This window comes from Sardina pilchardus, chromosome 1 (assembly GCF_963854185.1).
Source record: "Sardina pilchardus chromosome 1, fSarPil1.1, whole genome shotgun sequence".
NCBI classification, from domain to species: Eukaryota; Metazoa; Chordata; class Actinopteri; order Clupeiformes; family Clupeidae; genus Sardina; species Sardina pilchardus.
In genome coordinates, this window is record NC_084994.1 from 34,228,330 (window position 1) to 34,245,829 (window position 17,500).

The 17,500-nt window shown below is 44.7% G+C and overlaps 1 protein-coding gene and 1 long non-coding RNA gene across 2 annotated transcripts in view; one reads left to right on the top strand and one right to left on the bottom strand.

The window, feature by feature from the left end:
* The window catches only part of sorcs3a (sortilin related VPS10 domain containing receptor 3a), a 239,572-nt gene that overhangs the window by 68,480 nt on the left and 153,592 nt on the right, over window positions 1–17,500 (bottom strand). Inside the window, exons 7-10 of the mRNA XM_062534116.1 lie at window positions 16,501–16,619; window positions 13,452–13,541; window positions 12,209–12,388; window positions 728–874 (exon numbers count right to left, since the gene is read on the bottom strand). Coding sequence (XP_062390100.1) covers window positions 728–874; window positions 12,209–12,388; window positions 13,452–13,541; window positions 16,501–16,619 — 536 coding nt within the window. The remainder of the gene's footprint in view (window positions 1–727; window positions 875–12,208; window positions 12,389–13,451; window positions 13,542–16,500; window positions 16,620–17,500) is intronic.
* On the top strand, window positions 2,790–3,410 carry LOC134075204 (uncharacterized). Its single transcript, XR_009938028.1, has 3 exons — window positions 2,790–2,847; window positions 3,019–3,114; window positions 3,275–3,410. It is a non-coding gene; the product is annotated as an uncharacterized LOC134075204 (long non-coding RNA).

Below are 17,500 nucleotides of genomic sequence, written 5' to 3' on the forward strand. Positions count from 1 at the left end.
CTCACACACACACACACACACACACACACACACACACACATCCAACCTTCCTCCAATCCTCCCCTCCTCTCCCTCTCTCTCTCTCAAAAAAAAAGACACACACACACACACACACACACACACACACACACACACACACACACACAGCCGCTTCAGGCTGCGGCCCTTCTGTTCCCCGTCCTCCTCCAGAGAGGGTTCCCCAGCTAATGTATCCAGACGAGTGCTGTAATGGCCCGTGGGCTTCTTTTAAAGAGGCACGGCGCGCGGGTGGGCCACCCTTGTTTCATCTGGTCTCACCCGCTGATGGGGGGGGGGGGGGGGGCGGGGGTTGGGGTTCGGAGGGTGACGGCCCATCTCAGCTCATCTCATTTGACAGACAGAGCCTCTCTTTAGCGTCAGCACGGCTTTGTTTTAATTCGCTGCGGTGGGGAAAAGGTTGGGGTTGGGGTGTGTGTGTGTGTGTGTATGTGTGTGTGTGTGGGGGGGTGATTAGTATAGGGGCAGAGTGTGTGTGTGTGTGGGGGGGGGGGGTTAGTAGGGGGCAGAGTATGTGTGTGTTGGGGGGGTTAGTAGGGGGCAGAGTGTGTCTGTGAGTGTATGTGTGTGGGGGGGGTTAGTAGGGGGCAGAGTGTGTGTGTGTGTGTGTGGTGGTGGGGGGGGTCGAGGGGGGGATCGGGGGTTTGATTAGTAGGGGGCAGAGGGTGAGTAAGTCATTATCAACTCTCACCAGGACACAGTGGATGTCGTTCCCCTCCAGGTCACTGGTGGGCGCCTGCAGCAGTCTCCAGTCGCGGCCCTTGTTGTAGGTGATGTAGGTCTTCACCTGGTTCTCCAGCTTGCGGTTGGCGATCAGCATCCCCTTAATGCCCGCTACCTGGGGAGAGGAAAAAGAGCACGGCTTACTGGTGAGACTGCTCATCTGACCAAGGCTGTCAGAAAGGCAGCATTTTTATTTATTTATCATCTCTCTCTCTCTATCTCTCTCTCTCTCTCTCTCTCTCTCTCTCTCTCTCTCACACACACACACACACACACACACACTGGATAATCTAATTTTCAAGTGCGTGGTTGGTGACAAGGCTGTTCTTTAAAATTGGATATGCACTGTAAAAAAAATAAAGTACAGTTGTTGTTCTAAAACACATTTTCATTGTAATCTGACTCAAAAATACAATTTTGACATAGAACAAAGAAATACACGTTTGTCCAACTCATTTTTCTTAGAAAATGGTTAACAAGGATATTTGATTAACCAAAACACGTTTTTCTTAGTTTTCCTCAACTTTCTATAGACAGTAGCACTATCTAACAAGAATGTTTAAGTTTTCTTTATTTTATGTTCATGTTGACACCTTCTACGGGGTTTCCCTTCCCCTTTTACCATGGGCCCAGCGTTTTTCCTTTTTCACTTGGAGTTTGCAAACGAAGTTGAGAGGATTGGCGGACTTCAGAGTTTCACATCAGGTATTTATGGTTCTTTCTTTAAATTACAACTTAATAGAAGGCGTATGTGCAATTTTTTGGTCGGTGAACTAACATGTGTCGTATATTTAATGTATTCAACCGAATTACCGAAGTTATGAGTTGCATTTTAGTTTGCTAACTTCTTGCTAATTTCTGAACTGTTCTGACAAGATGTTCCATGCACTGTCAGGGTAGAATCGCTAAAATGTTCAACTTCATTGGGACATAGATGTTGTGAAAGGACCGCAAGAGTTGCAAGTGTGTTCTAGTGTGGTTATGGGGCGTTTTTGAGTGGGCGGGAAGTTCGCTTAATCAAACAGTACTAAAGTGAACCGCTAGCTAGTAATAGTGACAGTTAGCTAAAGTGCTAAATGGTGGAGGGAGAGTTTTTGCCTGCGTGTCTTCATATAACTGAAGTGGAGGGAGAAGTACTGTAGCACGAGACTGGGCTATGCCAGGGCAAGGTTTTGGGGTAGCAGACATGACTGGCATATTATGCTGCCTTGATTTTGCATTTACAGGTTTACTCTTGATTCGACTGTTGAGTAATTGCTGCAACTGTATGATGTCCTTCGTAATTAAGATAATAGGAGTGATGCATATAAAATATAGATAGATGCTAATTAGCTGATTTAATTCTCATTGAGCTCAATGCAATTCAAACCAGCTAATTAGCCAACAGCTAATAACTGACATTAAAGCATGCTTTACTCTTAGTATGTTAAGGGTAGGCTATAGTGTTGACATGGGGTTATTTGAATTCCAAAGGCCAGGGGGACTTTATCATGGTGCATAGTGTCCTGGATCCATGAAATAACTGGCCTTTAAAAATAAAAATAAAAATCCCCTATGGGAATTTAACATGGGCGTTACAATACTTATGACCCCCTGTATGTTAAGGAAAACATTTATTTATTTACAATATATTATTCATTCACAAAGAAAATTAATATCCTTAAAGGTCGAATAGTTACTCATTGTTTCATTTAAGGCATTAAGATACATTTCCAAAAGATGATTTTATATTTAACTTTAAGCATGCGTTCTAATACTTTTGGAGGGCACTGTACTGTCCTGTGTTGCTTTAGCTTCTGATTCACTGTCATTTAAAAACGTAGTCTTTTCATTCAAATTATGGCATGAAAATCTCGTAATTTATTGGCAGCTTTGGGCACTGGTAGGGGTATTATAATTATAATTGTTTTGTTTTGTTATTTTGTCCAGATATACGAAGAATTTTACCGGATCACCAACAGAAACCTCCAGGCAACTTGGAATGCATCTCTGGACAAGTATCCTTCTCGCCTGATAAAACTGTATCGAGCCAGGAAGTCAGCTTTTGGTCCAGATTTGGAGGAGTTGCTGAACAGACTTGATGATGAGGTGGGTAATGTTTTCAAACCGAAACAAATAAAAAATACTTTAAATTATGAAAATCAATCAAACATTTACAGTTGATGTGCATAAATAAACAGAGATTCTTGATTTCAGTTATCTTGCTGAATTGCTGTCTGTCTGTGTGTGTGTGTCCCATGGTTGTGAGCACATTCACAGGTAACGGACGTTGTGCGTCATCGAAGGACCGCAGCACTGAGAGGCCTTCCCATTTTTCTTCGAGATGATGCATCAGACTTCTTTCTGAAGTGCTTGGTGAGTCAGTCCAGAGCAATTTATGAGTATAGATTTGCAGTGCTTCTTTCATATCTTCCAAGAAGCTGCATACTTATTGGTTGATCTCTTTAGCCTTAATGTGACTTATTGTGGGGTGTAGGTATCACTAAAAGTGTTGCTGTGTCTGTTTTTTCCTCAGAACACAGACCCTGAGGAAGAGGTGGTTGAAGGAGTGCCAGTTGGAATACTTACCGTCTATGAAGATGATGATAGCGCCACAGCACCACCAATAGTGACCGAAATCGCTGTCGTCTTGGAAGGGGCAGTAATAAAACACGACCTACCTCACCTTGCGGCTACCTGTTTGGCCTAATGTATGCAATGGACAAGCTATCCAGAAAAGATGAGGTACACTTTTGAGGCCATCCAGACCATCTTTTTCGAGCTTGGTTCAAAATGTTCACAGCGCACACGTTCCTTGAAAGACAAGCTTTTGCTGTGAAGTCTGATGATGGACACACACATAAATGGACACACTGCTCTTCTCTGCCATTTACTACACACACACACACACACACACACACACACACACACACACACACACACACACACACGAAAGACCAGCTCTCAAAAGCTCAGTTCGGGCGCAATTTTAATATGTAATTCATAAGTGTAATATGCAAATTCCCACACACACGCACACAAATAAACATGCACAGTCACACACATAGCATTCATTCTCAGACCTAACTCTCACACAAACACACAGAAAAGACCAGTTCTCAAGCTCAGTTTGTAGGGCGCAAGTCTGTGTAATTTCAAGTGTAATGTCTGTTTTCTCACACACACAAGCACACACATAAACACACAATCACACAGACGAGGAAAGACACGAGGAAAGACTGGTTCTCAAGAAGCCAAGTTGATAGGGTGCAAGTCTGTGTAATTTCACAAGTCTAATGTGTATTTTCCCAAATGGTGAATAAAAGTTTTTTTCACTACACTTCCATTTGTTGTGTGATGTGATTTGTTGAATGATGGGGTGTGGTGAAAAAGGATTGGTAGAACTCGTAAAACAAAGTTGGTGAAACTGAAAATCTGTGTTGTTAGAACTTAATATAAACATGCAAAACTCAAAAGCCTGAGTTAACATTACTCAAAACAAAAAATTGCCAGAACTTAAAAATCTGTGTTAAGTTAACCTCAGCATACTTAATATAAGCATGCAAAACTCAAAAGCCTGAGTTTGTATAACTCAAAACAACAATTTGCCAGAACTTAAAAATCTGTGTTAAGTCAACCTCGGCCTAATTTAAGTAAAGAGAACTCAAAAAAACGAATGCATCACGTTGCCTAGAAAATATGAGTACTGTCAACCATTTTTTTTTTTACAGTGTGGAGGACAAGGGGTTGTCAAAATGTGAGAGGGAGGAGGTTTTTATTTTATTATCGGTGTAATGGTAAACCTTGTCAGTTGGAGGCTTTTATTGTCCGTGGTGTAATTATGAGAAAGCTGCATAGTGATTCAATAGAGGAGTGTTTTAATAAAGGACAGTTCAGCGGGGGAGTTTTGAACATTCAAACCGAAGATTCTGTTCCGCGACAATGCGAGGTTCTAAAATTCCGTGTTGGATTCAATGAACCCAGATATCCTTTAGAACGTTCGGTTTCCAACATTTCCGTCGCGCCGGCTTAACTCTGACTCCCTCTTTCTCTTTCTCTCTCTTTCTTTCTCTCCGTCTCACTCAGTATGTTGCTACTTTTAAAAGCACAAAGATCGACAAGTTACTACCACTTGCTTCCCCGACTCCACTCTCCCACAGTCCCTCTCTGCAATTCTCTTCAGGCAGTTCACAGGCTGCCCGGTAAGCTGGACAGCACAGGCTCATGACCAATGTCAGGACCCCTGGCCTCCTCTTCATTAATCCCAAACCCCAAATCCCAATCCTGCCCGAAAAAAAAGCAGCTGGGGTGACCTGTCTGAAACCGGCTGACCACTTTCCCAAAAAGAGAGAGAGAGAGAGAGAGAGAGAGAGAGAGAGAGAGAGAGAGAGAGAGAGAGAGAGAGAGAGTGAGAGAGAAATAAAGAGAGAAGAGAGGTGAGATTGGGGGATAAAGATAGAGTTTGTGATGGACAGAGATAGCACAAGGGAGGGGGATAGAAAGACAGGGGGAACCAGAGTAAAATGATAGAGGAAGGGAGAGAGAAAGAAAGATCCAGAGAGAGAGAGAGAGAAGAACAGGCCAAGACAGGTGGAAGGGCACAGGACAGAAAGAGAAAGACAGAGAGAAAGAAAAGTTAGGGATGCACAGATAAAGCTAGTGAATGAATGATGGGACGGGAAGAGAGATAGACAGAACTAAGAAAAACAGAGAGAGAGAGAGAGAGAGAGAGAGAGAGAGAGAGAGAGAGAAAGTGAGAGACTAGAAATTGAGATGGTGGTGGGATTGGATACAGCTAGATATACTGAGAGTAAGAAGGAATGAGAAAGAGAAAGATAGATAGATAGAGAGAGAAAAGGGGGGATAGAGAGCGAGTGAAGGAGAGCAGGTCAGACATGTTCTGGCATGGGGCCTGCAGTATAAGTGGCACTAATAAGCAGACTGGTTGACAGTGGTGCGGGGGAAGACAGAGTCTGGATGGACACCACTAATGAGGGGGGAAAAAACCCTCACTCTACCAGGGGTGTCAGTCAAAAAGGTAATTATTTACTATACTCTCTCTCTCTCTCTCTCTCTCCCTATCTCTCTCTCTCTATTTCTCTCTATCTCTTTCTCTCTCTCTCTATCTCTAACACGCTTTCTCACTCCAGCTCTTTCATATAGATCTGATATCTTTTTCTCATTCTCTGGCTCTGTCTGTTTGTCCTTCTTGCTCTATCACTCACTCACACGTACAGTACACACACACACACAGACACAGACACAGACACAGACACAGACACACACACACACACACACACACACACACACACACACACACACACACCTACCTATTGTTTGAACTGTCAAATCAGCACAAACAAAAGTCAAGCTTGCCACCTGTAAGCACCATCCTGTTGCCGCTATGCCAACAACCTCTTTGAGATCCCTTGTGTCCCTGCCACACAGTGATGTGGGCATACCCGCTATGCCCACCATGTAAACAACAACAACAATGATAACAACAACAACAACAACAACAACAACAACACACTCGGCATCACAGCACTCCAAGAACAAGACCAATCAAAATCTAAAATCCTCATTGGTATTCATTTAGCCCCCCAAGTGAACAGGCCTATTTTTCTAAAGGAGTCAGTATAGTCGTTGTAATTACGTTAATGGCGTGGTTGACTCTGATGGGGATTTTTCACATGGGGCCAATAGAAAAATAAATGGAACGAGAGCATAAGTGGTGCGTGGATCTTTCTTCTTCTCCTCCTCCAAGTCTCCTTGTTTCAATGTTTCCCCTCCGTCTTTCTGTCTTTCTTTCTCCTTCTCTCTCTATCTCTCTCTCTCTCTCTCTCTCTCTCTCTCTCTCTCTCTCTGGGCCAGATGTACGAAATAATTTGTGGCTGTTTCAGATGTTAATACTTCACTGGCAGCAGCTTAAAATATGGCACGATATGTACAGTACGAACAGACCGTGCATGAAAGAAAGCGTATTTTTCGCCTCCCATAGGAGCCTCTCTGCATGGCAAATTTGTGCTTTCCTCACTCATGCATATACATCCACGGGAAGGTCAGGGGAGGAGTGAGTGAGTCGCTCGTGCAAAGGCATGGAAGGATAAGCATTAGCAGCCATAGATGTGTTAGGTGTGCTGATGTATGTAACGACGGGTGGCATGCAGCACAATGTAAAAAACATTATGCTATGCTGTAGAATTCTGGCACCCTGGAAATCCAGAGCTCTCGCGAGAACACAAGTTGAATTGTGTCTGCAAGAGCAATACTCTGGCACACGAGCAATGATGCACGTTACCTTTGCCTCAACCATCGGGGGGTAACAATCAAATTTGGGGGAGGGGGGCAAAGTATGTAAAGACGGGTGGCAGCACAATGTAAAAATATTTTAGAATTAATATTAATATTGTAGAATTCTGGGGTATTCTCACTGTATTCTGAAGTGTTCATATGTCACTTTTGGGTAGAATGTTTGTGGTAAGGTGGACCCCGTTGTGCAGGACTTTCTCTGGCTCCAGAAAGGCTGACAAAAACTGGTCTCATCCAGACTGTCCTTAAAGGAATACGCCACCCAAAAATGAAATTAAGCTAGTCTCGGTCACCCCCACAGTTAGAACAGTGAAAAAAACCCGGTTAAAATCCGTCTGGGCATTCTCCTGCTTTGGGAGCAGCGATTTTAGCTTTAGCTTAGCACAGTTGCTGTAGATGAAGGGTGTCAGTAAGCACGTCCTCCAAAAAAGTGACCGAGACGTCTATATTTTTTTCTAAATATATCTTGGGAGCCGTGTGTTCAAAACGAGTACAAATCATAATGCAAAATCGAACGAGACTATTACCTGGGCAGATCTTTACTTGGAACTATATTCAGCCTCATCGCCGGCGAAGCACCGCTAGCTAGGCGCAAAGTTCTCACGTAGCACCACTTGAATCCCATCCCATGAAGTTCCAGTCGAATCTAGATGTTGGGAGTTTACAAGACTGCTACGTGAGAACTTTGCGCCTAGCTAGCGGTGCTTCGCCGGGGTTTTTTCACTGCTCTAACTCTGGGGGTGACCGAGACTGGCTTAATTTCATTTTTGGGTGGCGTATTCCTATAAATGTGTGACTAAGAGAAACTTTCAGAAATCAGCATTCAAAGCAACATTAACGTTATATTATTTGGACTACAGTATGTCAAAAAGTAATCTTGCTTGTTCAACCAATTTGTTTACCTTTTTGATATCTTAACCTCATCCACTTCCCTACGGCCTGTGAAGCGATCTGATTTAAATTTGTTTGCTATAATAACTGCATATGAAGCTTGAGTAGTTTTGAAGAGGAGTCAGATTTAATGCATAGCAATATCTCTCCGTTTGATGACACACTATTAGCATGTATTGCATTATCTCCTGATCGCTAATTTTGTTTTGAATGTCCTTTTATCGTCCTCCTCCGCCGTTGATTCCTTTCAACTGCTTATGTTTTGAATTGTTATTATTCTGCTGTGGGCACTGCAAATTACATTAGAGAGGTGGAGAAAAGCGGCGACTACGTGATTAGCTTCCGATTGGGTAAATAGAGGGCAGAAAGAGAAGGTTTAGCATACGGTTTGTGAGGACTGGAAATGGCAACTGCAACGTAAGCAGTGCCCGTCTTAGGTCGTCTACCCGACTTGCCTCTCTGCTCTGCCTCTCTCACTCCTTTTTTTCCACCATATTCTGTCTCTCTCACACCTTCTCCCTTCCCTTTCTCTCTCCCTCTTTCTTTCTTTCTTTCTTTCCTTCTTTCTTGCTTCACTGTCATTATCTCGCTCCCGTCTTTCTTTCTTTGCTCCTTTTCTTCTGTCTTTCTTACATTCTTTCTTTCATTCTCTTCATATTCTCTCGTTCTCCTGCGGCGGGCTGAGCGGCTGGGCGCGGACTGGAGGGGCGGAGGAGGAGGAGGAGGAAGGGAGGAGGAAGAAGGGAGGAGGGAGCCGTCTCCAATCTGCCTTAATGAAAGCCCCGGCGCCATCTATTAAAGATATGGATCAGCTGCTGATTCAGAAGCCCTTAGGGTGGGCGGGGGGGGGGGTACGGAGGAGAGGAGGGTTGGCGGGGGCCAAGAACGAAAGCACAGCCTCCCACCATCCATGCCGCCCCCATCTCCACCCCCCAGCTGGGTACTTCCCACTACTCTGCAGAATACCCCCCATCAGCACCACCAGCACCACCACCACCACCAGCACCGCCACCACCAGCACCACCACCAGCACCACTTTCCTCCCCTGCATTAACCGAGTCATCTTTGCCTACGCCTGCTGATTCGGAGGGGGATATTTTTAGATGCCCTGAGCAAGACATGAAATCTAACATTTTCTTTTTTCTGCACTGCTGGCTCTTTGTGTGTGTGTGTGTGGTGTGAGCGTGGAAAGTTGGGCAATTTTGAGGAAAAATACGGGGGATCTTAGCAGATGCTGAATTTGCCCCCACCGCCGTGCCAAAACACCCACATTCTGTTGTTTGTAACCACTCACTACACACACACACACACACACACACACACATACTGTACTCACACACACACACACACACAAACACACACACACACACACACACACACACACACACACACACACACACACACACACACACACACAAATTCGCCAAATACCAGCACTAGACAGACCACTTTCTACTTGACTGTGGCGTAAACAGAGCTGACTATAAAGGCCTATTCGGACGGGATTAGTTTTATGGGGGGACGTACAGTAATGCAGGTTTATCATATGACCTCTGTAATATAAATGTCCAATTCGGACGGGACTAGACATCTCTGTCATTTTACTTGACATGGGAGGAGTAACTACGTTTACGTTCTGCCGTCACATCTTCGTCGCTGTGCACGTGATACTTTGCGTCAGGTACGTGCGGCATTTTCAGATTTGAAAGACTACAAGTTGGTTAAACTAGCAAACGTTAGCTTTATGTTATGCCATAAGTAGTTTGAAATGGCTAACAATATCAAGCTAATAGGCAAACTAGCTAACGTCCTATTAGGAGCTACAAAGCATGTCATGTTTTCATTCAGACTATGGTGGAATTGTTTTCCAATCAGGATGTGACGAAATATTACAGACATCTTTACAGAGGGTCGCGTTCGCACGGGATTAATATTACCTAAGGTAATTTCTCCGGACCGTTTTACGGAAGGTAAAAGTGTCTGTAAATGTCACCGACATACTCCGTTATGTTTACTGACATGGCGCGTCCGGACGGGACTACATTACCTGGTAATTATTACTTTACCTGATGTCACCCCATAAAACTAATCCCGTCCGAATAGGCCTTAAGCAAACAATTCAATCACTGTCTGGACCCCGACCACAGCAGAAAACCAACCGACTGACATGACAGAGTGAGAAACTGCCAAAGTGAGCTACATCTCTCTGCTAATATCTCCCTATCCATCCATTCATCCACCCCCCACCCCACCCGCCCATCTCAAAATGGCTGACTAGCAGGGGGTGCGTGAGGACAACCCCAGTGTGTCTTCCGACTCTGAGCCTTTTTCCCGCCGTGCCCCGCGAGCTTGGCGTCGTCGACACGGAGACTCTGAGAGACTGCCAAATGAAGCGTTCAGGACAAAGGCGGAGTACCGCTCTCCATTGTGTCTTCCACTCAATGTTTCTTTCCTCCTTTTTCTTTTTTTTTTTTTATCATTTCCCAAGTCTGGCCCAGAACCGTGCGCACTTCCTGCTTTCCCTTAAATGTATAATTCCCTTCTCGGGGCCCTCGGAGCCATTTCTCGTCTTAAGATTTCAAGTCCTCCCGGGCACGGGGGGAGGCTAAACAAAAGAATTTCTGGTCCAAGTTTTTTATTTTTATTTCATTACGTTTCTCCCAAATGTGTTCTAGCAAGGAAGTGCTCAGTGCTCTAACTGCTAGACTCAATCTTTCTCTATCTCTCTCTCTCTTTCTCTCTCTCTCTCTCTCTGTGTCTCTCTCTCTCTGTCTCTCTCTCTCTGTATCTTTCTTGTAGATGTGATTAGATCCTCTGCTGGGTGTCTCAGAGGAGGCACACAATTAAGTTGCCACGACTATGAACCATCAGAGTGTCCCAGGTGTACATGCTCTCTCTCATGCGCCTCCCTGCTGTTTTCACTTTAAAAGAGACGCGTTCAAAAACTATGCTTGAAAAGACCCTAAAATACAATATGATGATCTATTTTTTATCTTTGACTTTTCAAAAAAAAGTTTGTATCATTAAAGCTGTGGAGTTTTTGATATGTCTTTTTTTTTTTTTGGTCTTGTTCTTCCTTTCTTCTGTGCCGACGCTCTCACACAAAGCAAAGAAGAAAAGGGAAAAAAATGTGATAACTTTGTTGTATGTGTTGGTGTGAGGACTTTTTTTTTTCATTAAATCTGTGTGATGCACACGACGAGAGCTGCTCGTAGCTAATAGAACGACGCAAACAAGCGGAACGGAGATCGGACACAAACAACCGCTCCAAGGGAGTTGAAAACCACTCCAAGAGTGAAAAAAAAAAAAAAAAAAAAAAAACGTTGAACCCCACGGTGTGGTCACACACACAAACTGGACCTCTCCTACATCCCGGCTGTGAGAACAACCCATAGTGATAACCCCACTCCCACACCCACACGCACACAAACAGAAGCCAGCACAGGTCCAGCCCTTGTCAGACCCTTTTCACGCGAAAACTGCTGACCCCCTCCCCCCTGTTAGTTCCAGGTCAGAGTCCGGTCCACTGAAACATCACAGTTATCCCTCAGCCACTGAATGTCCTGCAGTGTGCTGTCCACTGGTATGACTTACAAACAAATCCAAATACTTCCAAACATACAGTACACTACAAAAAAACCACAAGAAGGAGCTCTGGATTGGATGTTACACAGATGTCAATCAAGATCAAATCAGCGACTTAGTGGACTAGGAAGTCCCAATATGACAAACACAGGCCTTTTAACTGGAGCCACTGTTGAATGTGTTAATCATTTAGTAGCATCGGGGAATCCATCATCTCAGAAGCAGACCTGTGTCTTTTCAATCAACCTGTATGATGACACTGCTGATTTTTCTGATGCTCTTGTTGAATGCGAATCAGCCCATTGGAGCTTTTATCAACACATGTTTCCTTATCGGCTGTGTGCCCACAGTTACCCTGGAAGTGTTGCTTTTCAGATATGAGCCATATCTGGTATCAGTAATATGAAAGTCTCTGCGTTGGGGACTAATTTTCCCACTGCCTGACAAACACTATCAGGTCGAAACGTTGATAGACCGTTGGGATAGAACTTCGAATGCTGAATGTTGAAACGTTATATAAAATCCTTAAGAAAAATATAAATGAGTGTTTGGACACTCTTTTTATGTGTTAACATACAGTTTTTTTAAGCACCTTATCGTGGGTGCATACATCTTCACAAATGACTGACTCCGACTCTTTGTGCTACCCATCATGGGCAGTAGTAGTGGACCCTTACTGTACCTCGTACAGGTCGATCATGCTGTTGCCTCCGAGCCCGCGGCTGGCCTTGACGTTCTCCAGGGCCAGGGTGAAGAAGATGCCCGTCGGGTCGGAGATGTAGATGTTGTACGTGTCGTTCTGGTTCCACTCCTGCACGGCGGCAAAGACCTGGCCCTCGTCTGTGCTGATGATGTGCATGTCCTGAGAGAGAGAGAGAGAGAGAGAGAGAGAGAGAGAGACAGATACAGACACAGACAGACAGAGAGATTACAGTGTATGCTGAGTATACTGAGTAACAGAGAGAGACCACACATGCAGATGCCTAAGTACTGTACAAGGGAAAGTCAGAAAATATGTAAGAAACATAACAAAGAGAGAAAGACGGCTGAAAAGGGCGTCTAATTCTGTGTTGCAATCCCACTGGATTTTAGTCAGAACACATAAAGTAAGTTGTGACCTGCTAGCTAACATGAGTTCAGCTGACAACCCTGGAATCATTAAGAGACACAGGAGAGTTGTGTGAGAACCAAAGATTCTAGAACATAGCAAGATGGATCAGTTGCGTCAAAAGAATGAAGTACGGTACAGGACGCCATTTCGGTAAGCTCAGCAACATTTCTGACACAGTTCCAATCATATAAACCCACCTCAACAGCTGTTTTTGCCGTTGCCAGCTGTTTTTTGTTTTGTTTTGTTACTCGGTAATGATCTGGCCGTGTGAAAGGCACGATTTATTACTTCTCGGCTTACCAAAATGGCGCCCATGGAGCGTTAAAATGTACTTCAAAAAATCCAACGTATTCTCCGGCCAGTGATCCATCTTGCTCTGTTCTAGAATCTTTGGTGAGAACGTAGCGAGAACTGTGAGAACCAAGCGAGCACTGTGAAGGCTCTGCATTTCCCAAAAGAGTTGCTGAGCAACCGCTCACTACGGTAACTAAACAAGAGATTGTTCCAAACAATATTAATTAACACAGACAGTTGCTCAACAGCGCTTTCACGAGACGCACCTCTGGTCAGCTAAACCCCATTAAACTGTCTGTGCGCTGAAGAAAAATAACAAATTCAGTGTAACCGCCGTTAATTTGCCATTCCCTGGACTCTCTCTCAATTCAACCTAATGTGTAGGAGCCATTAATGAAGCTCCAATTGAATAAAGAGAGATGCTTATTCAGTTACACAGTTGATGTTCAATTAAAAGCATATTAGTTCAGATGCAGGTGTGGAGAGTAGGACTCTCCAGGCTCCAAGCCATGTGACTTACCTTGGGAAGGGAGTACTTAGGCAGTTTAATTCTCATGAAGGCCTCCCTCTGATAAGAGACGTAGTACCACGCCCGGCCAGCAGAGGTGACCTGCAGTTTGATGATAAATAAACCACTCAGACCACTAATTGCTCACAGAAAAAAAAATGGATGCCAGGCTGTCGAAACAGTGGATTTTTGGGCTATAATTACGATGTGAAATACGGCGCTGTTAATTACATAAAAATGGATAGTAGCGACATAGATAGGGGATTTTTTGTTTTTTTTTTTTTTTTGGTTACGGGCGTAAAATATAGCTCTGAAACAGAAACGCCCTCGCTCCCACCGATCCCAGCCATTCATCATGTTGCAGTGCCAGCATTCTGTACGTGTGTGAGTGCATCTCTGATTCAGTTGCCCTTTGTAGAACCTTCTTTCTAGAGTGTGTGTGTGTGGGGGGGGGGACAGAATTTTCTTGGCACGCGCTCAGAGGATGGTGAGCCTCTCCCAGGCTCGTCGATGCCCTTTGTGGGCTCTTGAGGCGAACGTCGGTAAATATCTCGCGGGACAATCAATAGTCTCATTATTCTTTGTCAGGGGGAAATCTTTAAGTCTCCCGACCAATGCCTGCTGTTGTCGCTCGACAGTCGCGCTTAATGATAGCGGCCTCGGCGAGAAATTGAATGCAGGTCGGCAGCAATCCGGTGCCACATACAGTACACCTTTGAGCGCGAACGGGCGGAGCAGGAATCCGGTCTGTGCTCTTTTCACACTCGGGATGAGAACTCAAACAAATGAAATCCAAGGAATAAGCAGAAGAAGAATCACTGAATGAATACATGAACGAATGAAAGAGAGAAAGAAAGAAAACACTTAAAAACAGAGAAGGGAACTTCAGCGTGTCCATTCCACTACCCCTCCCTCCAATGTCATACGTTCAATTAACGAGACCCCCCCACACACACTACACACACACACACACACACACACTCAAACAAGCTGGAGCCGTTCACAAAAGCGGACCTTGAAAAAAACATCTGAGTTCATTGTGACATGACAGAAGCCATTACTGGTTCTTGTGGCGCCGCTCACTAAGTGCACTCGTCACCAGAAAAGGGAGGACAAAGAGGAGGAGGAGGAGGAGGAGAAGGAAGAGGAGGAGGAAGGGGAAGAGGAGAATGAGGAGGATGAGGATGCTGCGGACGACACAGCAAGCAAACAGCGTGTCCTCCAAAAACGCAGGCCGCGTGCACAAGCGAGTGCGAGGGGGGCCAACAATCGATGCCAAGCAGAGGCGGCTGAACTTCAAGCTAAATTGGGGGGGAGGGATCGATTTTTTAAAACCTTCCCTTTTCCCACATTCATTGGAGTGTGGAGCAAAAAAAAAAAAAAAATGAAAACAATGATGACAACAATAATAAAAACACTTGGATTCGGAGAGGGGGATGTTCTCAGGGAGACCTTCCACTTGCACCTCAGAAAGACGGTGGACAAAACAAGCCATTGGTGTGGAACTAGTCTGAATAGGAGCATAAAAGAACACCCAAGAGTCCTGAAAGGTAAGACACTACAAAAAAAAAAAGAGAAGCAATGAATAACGACCGAACTGGTGAAGAAGGTCAAGACAAAAAAAAATCCTGGTGGGCATGAGAGACAAACGAATGAAAATGGTGGACAGAGGAACAAAAAAATATTTCTCTCCCCTCGTCTGAATTCCTAATGCCAGTGGCCTCCTCATTTGCACAATGTCAAAGTAAATAATATTCAAGCGCATAAAAAATTAAAACCCTCTCAGAAAATTGCATTACTTAGTATTCAGCACATTAGGGTTTTCGGAATTTCTATTTTAATATTTTTTTCCCCCCCTTTCACAGAAACAAATGGTGATTAATGTGACACGCCGGGCAAATCGTTAAGAATGCAGACGAGATGACTGTGTGACTAGCCTGCCTGGGTAAAATATCACAAGAGCGAGAGAATCGCCCCCGACAAGTATGAGTAGCAGAGCGTTTTACTTCTATTATATATATATTTTCAGTACGCTTCTACCTAAGACACACACATCTATGAATGTTGACACTTAGAACTTGCTGAATCTAGGCTTTGTAAATGGATGGCAGTCCTTTTTTTTAATCATTACATTCATTCCAGCAGTTGTGCTAGACAAAAAAAGAGATAAAAAACAATCAAAGGCAGACCACATGTCAACAGTAATCCGGCTAAAATAAGTGTATGCCCAAACTCAAAACATAATAGGAAGATGGAGTGCCAATGTCAGATGCGTTAAGTAAAACTGAAGCTCTAAGTCCCGATAACTTGTGGCTGAATGTGTTCAGTTTTCGTCTCAGTCAGGCACTTCATTTCATCAGGCAGAGCGGGCGCCTAAAATGCACGCTTGCTGATGGACTCTTCTAATGGCTACAGTAATCAGCCAAGATTGTTTTCGAATGGGAAAACAATTACAATTATACAGAACAGTGAATTTCACGGCCACCGCTGTAACGCATTTGCAAATCTGCGACATGATGTCGGGTGATCAGTAAATGTGCTAGTCGTATTGATCGTTCAGCCACTGACTCTTAACAGACTTGGGAGTCCTGTGAAGTCCCTCTACAGGGGGTGAAGCCCAACAAGAAAAAAAAAGCATGTTTGTAAATATGGCTGAGTGAGCCATAGGATGTCTATCAACTGGGGTATATTTTTAGTTTTTCTTTTTACATTAAGAGATATGTTAATTTCAAATATGCTTAATGCATGGCATATGGCTATGCAGATCGGGGTTAATGAGGCACATCCTACGCACTGGCAACCCATTCAAAACACAATATGCCAATGCTTGTTTCCCCCCCCCCCCCCCCACCCTCCATCCGCCCTCACACACACACACACACACACACACACAGGTGCACACGACAGAAAGACAGACAGACAGACAGACAGACACACACACACACACACACACAGGCAGACACTCAAACACACTCCATCCCCCCTCACAGTCACACACACACACACACACACACACACACACACACACACACACACACACATACACATACACACTCTTTACCTGAATGAACATGTAGTCGTCCTGGACCACCAACGAGTTGGTGTCGATGTAGCCAGCGAACGGGTAGTGGCGGCTGGTCTCCGAGCAGCTCTGCGCTCGGCAGGTCACATACTGAGCACCTGAGGAAGACGACACACGAGGCCCGTTCACCATCACCACCACCATCATCATCATCACCACTGCCGCCGCCACCGTCACCTTCGCCATCCGGTAATGTTACCTTTTGGTGGTTACTGTCACCGTTAAAGTGTGACAAATGGCCTGTCGCTCGGAGAGCCGAGGCACACGAGCGCAGACACGAAACATCAATCACAATACGGTCGGCGAGTAAACTATGGAAATGAGCCGGGCCGTTTTAAGGCGCGTGCTATAGGCCCCATTTCCCCCGCGCACTGCCGAGACTAATGCGCCGCCTTATTGTGACAGACATCGGAGCGTTGCGGTTAATCCACAAACCATCAATCTGCCGTTAATTAATCACGCTCCACGCCGCCACCCTTCCGCGGGATAAAAAAAAAAAACTCACCGTAGGTGCGTCGGACACGTGCGGTGTAATGTACTCCTCCTACTGTGCGGAACGTTTAAGGTACGTTCATGCAAATTGGCCTTTACTGACGACTGTTCGCCGCAGCACTTAAAAAAAAAAACGGCGGAACAAATGCTCTGCTGGTGTCTGAGCATATAGAGAGCCTTCAGGCAAGTGATTAGTGTGCGGAATGAATGGAGGATAAAAAAACACACACACACACACACGATGTGTTAATTAACGGTGCTGATAACTCTAACAATATTCTCGCTGTCTTTTTTTCATTCTTTTGTTGTCATTTCATTTCACTTCATTTCACTATTCTTTTGTTGCCGTCTCAGCTCGTGACAACAGTTTCCCACTGCACAGTCCCACTTCCCACTTCCCACTTACCTACTGCATAACAGCTGCTTTGTCTCGCATCTACAGTCATTTCCTGTGTAGCTATTAGCCGCATGGTGCATAAGCTGCAGA